At 41.2% G+C, this 9,431-nt stretch overlaps 1 protein-coding gene across 1 annotated transcript in view; it reads left to right on the top strand.

The window, feature by feature from the left end:
* LOC106690133 (aprataxin) overlaps positions 1 to 9,182 on the top strand; it is a gene marked incomplete at its 5' end in the record, with an annotated part of 25,015 nt that extends 15,833 nt beyond the window's left edge. Inside the window, 1 exon segment of the mRNA XM_067052557.1 lies at positions 8,810 to 9,182. Within this exon segment, the coding sequence (XP_066908658.1) occupies positions 8,810 to 9,078 (269 nt within the window).
* Between the last annotated feature and the right edge of the window lie 249 nt (positions 9,183 to 9,431).

The raw sequence follows: 9,431 nt of genomic DNA, 5'->3' as shown, positions 1-9,431 counted from the left end.
TTGTCCCCGGCCCGCCTTGTGTTAGTTCTTGAACACTGTGTTCAATCAATGTTCAGGCAAGCGGTAGTCATGCAGCTACATGCTTTTTTCTCAGAACGTGTTTTTAATAATTAAAGCATTTTCCTACCCCTTTGTGTATCATTAACTTTGGTGTAATATTTATACTATAAAATTCAACCATATTAGATGTAAATAACGTTTTCAATTAACTTTATAAAAACACTGTGTGTCTGTGCAATTAAATTATCCGGTATGAGATAAAAATACTAGAACAAACTTGAATTTATAGGTTACCATTTCCATGAGTTTTAGTCTCCTTCCCTGTCTATATTTCATCTCTTTTCATTTTGCCTTTTTTTTTTATTGTTATCATAAAAGTGTAAATAGAAGGTGAAAGTCAAAAGTCCAATGGCCATAATGTGTGCCTGGATCACACTGAGGTGTGAATAGTGATTTTATTTGTTTATTGAGTTGGTTTTTAGTAAGTGGCAAATTTCTCGTAGGTGAACTTTTTGTTTTAGCAATGAATTTTTTTTTTCATGGTTTTTTTTTTTTTAGACGATTTGGTAAATCTTTGCCCTTGTCCAATAACGATCTTCTGAACTTTAAGAATTTATAGGAAGGTTTTCTTGTGCAACAATAACAAAAACGATTATATTATAAGTGAGGCTATTATAAGGTACTGGTAATATTGGAAGAACGTATCCGGTATGTGGGCCTATTAGTCCTTTTTGCCAATTCCAAAACAGACCAATGGAATGGTTCTTTTAATGAATATTGGAACCTTTTTAATTTTCTAATGAAATTTAAAAGGGACCATCCTTATAATGGAGGAAGCCTCATATTCCATTATTCTATCAGAGCCTAGAGGACTGTATCTTCTAGTCACTGTCTGCTGTACAATGTAGGACCGTTTCCACTTATTTACTCCACAAATCTTAAGATATCTTCAAGTCTGCAATGACCTGTAAGAACTCCTATTAGTAATCAGAGTTCATTTCTATTTAGGCCTAACTTGGTTCTAGAAGTGTTGTCAGCTTTCTCATTACCAGTTCAGATTCCCTAATGTCCATGGACCCACTAACTTAAGCTTCCTAAACTCCACCAGTGACTCTAATGCCTGCTTGAACCCTCTTACCGATGTAGAGATGACTTTAGGTGACTGGAATGGGAGACTTGAATGGCTGACTATCAGTTGCGTGACTGCGGGAAGAGACTTATATAAAAAAGGAAGTAGGTAGAGTGAACAACTCGCTCTGAGCATTAAATCAACACTGTTTATTGATGGGATCGTCCCACTATATATATTTATTGAACAGCTGATCAGATACTCAGTCAGCTGACAGCTTGTAACTTAACTGAAAAGATGGTGATTATTATTTCCATGACAGTTCTTATGATTTTTTCTGTCATGAGGATCACTCCATCGTCCGCAAATGCCTGAGCGAATATTCTAGAGTCCTCAAATCTCTTCTCATAGGCTGCCCATAACTAGGCACAATAGTAATGGTGAGATCCAACTCCTCTGGGATTATCCCCCACTGCCTGCGCCTGTAGTCTGGTGCCTTCTTCAGGTAATTCTATTATTATTACAGAATTATTCTATTATTTAGATCAAATCTGACCCAACTAATTAACACATTCGGGACAGAAATGTGTACTAAGAGTTTACAGACTTTTTCAGGCCTGGTTTTGTCGAATTCCCCATCTACATCGAAAAAGAGTCCTAAAGTGGACTCCTTATGTGTTAAGGACTTTTCAATCCTTCCTACCAAGAGGTGCAGGGCAGTTTCAATAGATTTTGCCTGGAAATAACACCTTACTTGTAAGATAAACTGCTACCAACCTTAAAAAGGAAGAAGGACAAGCTTACAGTCGATAGGATTTGGTGACACTATAGTCCTTATTTCCAATATTAGGAATAAAAGCTATCAATGATTTTCTCCATGTTTCTGGTATATAACCCAATGCCAGAGAGGCTTTGAGTAATGCCCTAATACGGAGGAGTAATGGATTAAGTCCTTCTATGAAAGCAAAATGTATATACATGGGAGAATACTGTCTCTACCTGGGGTCTTATATGGCTTGAGCTTCCCCACAACCCACCTCTTCGCCCCATTCATAATGATAGACCTCGCTAACGCCCAATTTTCTTCTTCATTGGGAGCCTCTCTGAGAGAGTCCATGATTAGAGGATTGTCTAAATTGCTATGCTTGCATCCTGGAAAATGTGTCTCCATTAAATGGGACAAGATTTTCTCTAGGCTGGAGGTTCACTTTACATCTGGTTTCCTTAGCGCATCTAATGGCTGTTGATCACTACTGCCTAATAGCTTTAAGTTGATAGGCTTCCGACATGCTTTCTATATTGCTACAGAACTTACACTGCCATCTTGTTTATCACTTCTTAGTTCCCTTTTATACTTATTAATTCTAGTCCACCTCTGTCTAATATACCATGTTATAGGCTTTTGTAGGTCTTTTTTGTAATTTAGTCAGTTTAGTTGACCACCATCTGACTGGATTCTATCATTGCCCAAGTTTTGCCATAGGCTGATATATCAGTTCTTTTGAGAAGGCTGTGTTCCATGTCTAACTGTGACCTGGAAAGTCTTCCCAACATATATGAATGAATTCCAAACATGATGAATCACATTCCAGCCTCTCCCTGAAAAGATCCCAGTATGTATTCCTCGAGTTTCTTTTCAATGGGAGAAGAGGCTCAGAAGCTCCTAACTTAAACATGATCATCCAATTATCAGACAATGTTATGTCTGACTTAACCCTCTAGTCTTTACAAAGGCTTTTAATGCGGCTTGATACAAGTGTTATATCTAAAACCTTGTATTTTTCTCTTGTAACAAAAGTTACTCTGCCACTTCTGTTAAGAATTTCTAAATCAGTGGAGGCTATAAATTCCACCAAGGCTTTACCTCACTCATTGGTATCTGTGCTTCCCTACAACAAGTGTTGAGCATAATATCTCTGCCCATTAATAGCGGTAAATCTACCTCTCTGGAGTAACAGAGAAGTCTTTCCAAACATTGATGAGGGAGATCTAGATTATGGGGTGTTGAACGCGAGGGTGGTGGACACATATAATTGTCTTTACTCTTATTACTGTTATATTAGTTACGGTTAAATAACATAATACGTCCTTACTGTAGTGAGAACAAACAACACCACACTCACAACAAAAGCTTTTACAACTACCTACTGGCAACCGGCCGTTAGACCTAGTACATAACGGCTAGTGGCTACAATCGATTTTTTTTAAATATATTATCACCTCCTTCCACCCGTAAATGAACTCCCTGAAGAAGGGATAATTCTCTTCTTCAATCAAACAGAGAAAGCCCTTCCGATCCTTTGTCTGTCCACAGCAAGACGAACGTCCCACATATCCCATGGTGGACATGGTGCGTCTAACCATTCTATCATCTGCACTATCCGGGGACGGATCATCCCTAGGGTATGTATAATCTATATACATCTTGACAGCCTCCTCCAAGGTGGTTGCCTGGGCACCTCTCACTCTAATAGCTGTCATCACTTGTAACGGCTTAACCTTTCCCAGTGCCACCCAGTACAGGATTCTCCAGGGATTCTTTTCTGATTCCTCTACAATAAATTTGTCCCAGGACTTCTTCTTCTGGCAACGCACTCCGTTTCGTTATACCCTATACCTATGCTTAGATTCTTCTCGAAGTGCTGGCCTCCTGTCGTCGTTTCTGCACTCCTGGTACCTACGCCTGGCCATGTAGTATTCTGTTTTTAACTGCGTTAGAGCCGGCGGCCACCATGGGACCGTACGTACTCTCGCCCTTCGGCGTTGGAGGTAAATACTCGCCACTTCAGTGATAACGCCCGTAAGCATTGCCAATCTGTGGTCAATCTCGGGCTCCTCATCTATCGGGGTCATCTCCTCCCATTCTCTGTCAGCCAGTATTCCTACAATTCACTGGAAAACGCTCTCCAGTTCGCCGATTGGGTCACAAAGCCCTTTTCTACTTCTTGGGCACCGCCTTCCTCCTCCACCACACTGAAGGTCGGAGCTCGAGTCTGACCGTAGGGTCCAGTCTGCAATACGCTTTGCTATGGGAGCCGTGGCAAGTGTCACATCTATCCAACTCTGGCCCCGCGCTCTAACAAATGTGGGACCAGAAGGCTCGTTCATAATAACCAGCTGACACCTCACCACGCATTCTTCTACCAGCCTCCTCTAGCGTCTGTGCGAACAGAACCCTAGGTCGTGCTCCATGAATTGGTGTCGGAACAGACTATCACGCTTTTATACTTTAGCGCGACAGCCTCCACAGCAGCTATATTATCCTCTTGATATTTACATTCGCCTGTCGTGGCGGCATATATGCTGAGGCCAGAGCGAAGGCAACTCTCCCCCTCCTGACTTGCCACCTGGTTTGTTGTGGTGAATTGCTTCAGTTCCAATACTTCGAGGGCAGGGTTAACGACAACAATCGCTGCTCTAGGCCTCCTCTCGCCACTGTCTAGACCAACCACCCTCGACGTAGTTCCAAAACCTGTGACCACATTCTTTCGACAACAAGGCTCCTGAATCGCCAAGATGTCAGCACTTCGGGCGAGAGTTCTCAATTTGTCCACAACCACTCGTCTCCGGGCCATATTGATGTACCGGGCATTCCCTGCTGCCCGCACAATGTCGGAGATATTTCCTTGCTCTGCCACTCGCCTTGCAATTTCTACAAAACGAGGGTTCACCCTTCTTCTTTTCTGGACACTCCTTTACTTTGTGCCCAGTCCCTGGGCTCCACCTGCACGCCACCTCCTTTATACAGGCTTTGGCAGGGTGTCCGTATTCTTGGCACCGAAGGCAGAGCAAGGGGTCCAGGTAATCCCTGATGGTCAGGCTCCACCATCCTCCGCTGACGTCACTCGCAGATAGGGTCATCAGGGCGAGTCTCATAGCTTGGTGCATCTCAAGCACCCACGTAGTTGTGATGCCGCCCCTCGCGGGAGTGGAGAAGCAGGGTCTAAGCCACTCCCTCCTGTCTTTATCTTCCTTTGGAGCCTCTATAGGAATTTTGTCCCAAAGGTATTTCTCCAGGATACTCCCGTCCCAAATGTTGGGGACTCCTTTTACTTCCAGGCGAGGCCTGCGTGCCACAGTAAGGCTCGCCTGTAATCCTTTTTCCCTCAACTTATACCAGATGAGAGGCTTTTGTGCCTGGTCAGCGCCTTCTGTCACTTTTGGGTGACTTTTATCAATTTTATGTCTCCAATGCTCTTCAATTCTTCTTGGCACGGGAGTTCCTTGTATATATCTTTTTGCAGTCCACCCCGCTGCGCTTCCCTTGAGCGTGACTTGTCGCAGTCACCTGGGGTTTAAGCGGAATGGCCGAAACGCTCGCAAGGACGCCAGTGAAGGTTAGTTTTTCCTCTCCTTTGGCCCTACTTCCGGAGGCACTTCCTGGTCTGGGGTCTTCTTTTTCTTCCTCTTTTCTTCGCACGGCTTTTTTCCAGCCTCCACTTTCCTCTTCCTCACCGTCTGTAGAGGTATCCGATTTAAGGTTCCTTCCCCTACAGAACGGTGTCTGGCTGGACCTTTGGGACATTGGGGCCTGTTTCGCGCCCTTATATTTACTCCTCTCCTTCAGCGGAGTTAGCACTGAAGACCCAGTCTTCCATCGTCTTCGGTTCCTGCACTACTCTTCGGTCCTCATTCCCCTTCTTTCTTCCTTTAGCCCAACATTCGGCCGTACGTTCTAAGTGGTTGTTGTGGGTAATGGGGCTAATGGGCTTCTTCGTCGACTTTCCCTTCCAGGTCTTATATTATGCCAGAAACCCTTTTCAGAGTAGGCGAAACCCATTATTTTTTCTTCTGGTCATAGACCGCTCCTATGGCGTCCCCGATAGCCTCTGCTACCATTGGAGCACAATCTGGGAGACCTTTTGAGAGATTGTGTAGATCATTGGTATACATGGCTTGTTTTACCATTTCAGTCTCTATTTCCGGGATAACTTTCCGTTGGAATTCCAGTTCTACTATTATATTGGCTAATTCTCTCAGCTGGGCATTTAGGTATTTCTGGATCTCATGAGATACCTTTTTTTCTTTCCAAGTAGCTTTTGACCCGTCTTTGAATTACTTCCGCCCTCTGGACGGGTCTTTCAATTTCTGGGTAGGGCTAAAGAAGTGACTCCCCCTCCTTCCTCTCTCTATTTTCCTTTGGGGCTCATTTTCCCTTCTCGACAGTCAGGTCTTTGTCGGCTTCACTGCCACTTCCCGAAAACAGCCTGACTTTTCCTGCCACCATTTTTCTTTCGTTAGTCTCACTTTTTCCAGTGATCCTTGTAGCATTAAATGCTACCATTGCAGCACTGCGGACGTATGATGACTACGCCGGGGAACCCCCTTTCCCGTTCCCTTCCGACGCCGGTACTGGGGTTCCGTGCTCCTGCACCGTTGTATGATTATTAATATTTCCCTCCATTTTTATTTTGGAAAATAGCATTTTATACCTACTGCCAGGTTTAATACAGCGCTCCTCTAACCTGAGGAACAAACGCTGACTAGTACGCCGCCTATTCTAGGAACCGTCGAGCCTGGATTTTATTTTAGTTTTTGTCCACCGCGGGTATTTTATTTCCCCGGTTCCCGCCATATCTGATGAGAATCCTCCTATCCGCCACCTGGGGAGGCGCCCGATGGGAGACTAGCTACTCCACACGGGGACTACAATCGATATATTCACCGTTTGCCATAGAGCAACATGTATACAATAAAAATGAATTTTTACATATCACTTAAACATGGGGAGCATAAAAAGATCCTATTATCATTTTAATCTTTTTATATCAACCCTGATTATTAATCCCAAGGTTGTGGTGTCTCTCATATTCATTTGTGAGAGAGGTCTTTACAGGTCCAGATGCAAGCTTCAAATGGGGTTGGAATGATTCTTTCAACTGTCCCTCTAATCCTTCAATAGTCCTCCTATAACCATAAGGCTCTGGTATTAACAAGAGAGTGGATTTCACCCCCGAAAGTAACTTAGCTAATTCGGCTATAGTTGACTTATTTTGTTGGATATTTATTTTTCTTACTTTTTTCCCTTGATCATTTGATTTGGCAGATGAGAAGGAATATAGAAAAAGCTAGCATATACTGTTTTTTTTCAAACCTCTTTATTTTTTATATGGTTACAGAATAGATAATAATATAATGCAATACATTATACATATACAATAGCACCTACTGGCGCCTCCCTTTCCTGTTTATAAGCCAGGCTACTTCTGTACCTTAATTATGATTCTTATTTGTTGTTAAAGCCAGCTCAAATCGACTATGTCTTTTTGTTGGAAGGCTTTAAAATGAACAAAAAATAAACTTGCTCGGATTAAACACTCATTTGGTTCAATTTAAACATTTTAAAAACTAACATAAACAAAATATACAAGTAAAAATAAAAAGGCCTTTCAGATAAAAATAAAATACTTCGATAAATTATGAAAATTAAAATAAAACTAATTTACACAAAACAAAGAAATAAATATATAAAATAAATACTGCTCGGCGAACCGTTTGCCCTACTGCGACAGGTCCGAGGAAGAGTGCTGCCGAGATATGTAGATCTGGCTCATCGATGGTCCAAATATCCAACAGTCGTATTGTATTTGGCGAGCCGACAAAATTAACGCAGACAGGGCTGGTTACACACTTTCCTTGGGTTCAGGGGTTGGCCACTAATTACTTAATTAATTGGAACTCATATTATAATCGAAACACAGATGTGGTCTGGTTCCGAACTGTTATGACGACGAGTACACTCAAAAAATTTCAAATAAAAATAGCATCAACCAAACGCAGACTGGGCTGCTAATGACGCTACCAGAGCCACTAATTAGTCGGAACTGCTATAAAAAACTAAGATGGTCGATCCGTTGCTAGGTGACGCCTCTTAGCAACAATCATCAGCCCCGAGCAACTGTCTCTATTACTCATTTTTACAAACAAATATAATTACACATTTTTCTTCATATAACTAAATCTAAATAAAACAATACAAATAAAAATAGATGTAACTAAATTAAATTCTAATAAAACTCAAATACAATTTACAATTATTTACAAGGTAATTATATAATGGCGTTAACATTTGTAGTGATGTCTTTATTTATAAATTAAGACGAAAGTTTAAGTGGTGAGAGGATCACAGTACTCTTCCTTTTTTGAATCTGGAGTTTGCCAGTCTCAGCTTACTTTACTGGGTATACATTCCCACCATCTTTGTTATGCACTTTTCAGCATCCTGTTAGTTACCTCTCCATTGAGCTTCAACAAACTGAATAAAGTTCTGGCTGCTGGTATTACTGTTAAATCGAGTGAATATTAAAAAAAAACATTGTTTGTCAATGCTTGTACAATAAGCAAAGTAATTTTTTCTATAACAGCTTTTGAATAAGCATTACAAATAAACAGCCTATTTATTTGTAGATATGTTGTAGTTGTTTTTTTCTTTTGTGTACAACTCAACCGACTTTGGACTTTGATGGCTCAAAGTACTCGGTAATTTCAACCACTTGAGTTCAAAACACTATTTTTCTGTCATAGACCTGTCCGTGTTTTTATTTATAAACTAGTTATTGATTAAAGGGATAATGAATTTCAATTGATGTATTCTAGAGATTGTCTCCATTTTTCTTTTTCGGCTTCATACGAGCACTTCAAATTTTTGATCAAAAATGCCAATTTCTATGAGAATGAATCAGATAAAAGATGTATAATTTTTTTTTAATTACAAAACATTTGTTTTTTTTGGATTGACAGAAGTAATAGCTCACCTTGCAAAGAGAGGTTTCGTCAAACTGCCGACATTAAGAGAGTGCTTGGGCTGGCTGAATGGGCCCATGCTCTGCCATTTCTGTACTTGTGATCCCGGTGACGTCTACATCCTCAAGGAGCATGTGAGGGAACACTTCAACGGGACTGACTATTTCCACCTGCTCCCGAGGAAAAAGAAGAGAGCCACAACGCCATCCTGTAGGAGCAGCTCGAGGGTGTCTTCTCGGCTGGGTCTATCTCCTTCGGCAGCATAGGGACCACATCCAAGTCCAAGATAAGGGACAGCAGGAGATAGCCAGTCAGGGGGTCTTCAACACTTATTGAAATCTTAAATAAAATATTACATGTACTTTAATAATTATCTCTATCTTTAATAGATTATCTCTATTTAAAATTATATTAATACAGATAATTAGTAACAATAAATGTATATTATTTTAAGAAAGAGATGGTGAGGGGTGTATTTATGTATTTGTATTGTATGTATTTATATATTTGTATGTATGTTCAGTACAGGTCGCTTCCGTATATCCCCATTCTTTCTGATAAAATTCAAAAATCTTTAAGATCCACTATTCCCACCCTACATCTTGGCTTAAAGTCCCAC

This window comes from Halyomorpha halys, unplaced genomic scaffold (assembly GCF_000696795.3).
Source record: "Halyomorpha halys isolate HHAL.00 unplaced genomic scaffold, Hhal_1.1 Scaffold49.1, whole genome shotgun sequence".
Taxonomy (NCBI): domain Eukaryota; kingdom Metazoa; phylum Arthropoda; class Insecta; order Hemiptera; family Pentatomidae; genus Halyomorpha; species Halyomorpha halys.
The sequence above is the reverse complement of the archived record's forward strand: the minus strand, read 5'-3'. Positions and strand labels throughout refer to the sequence as shown.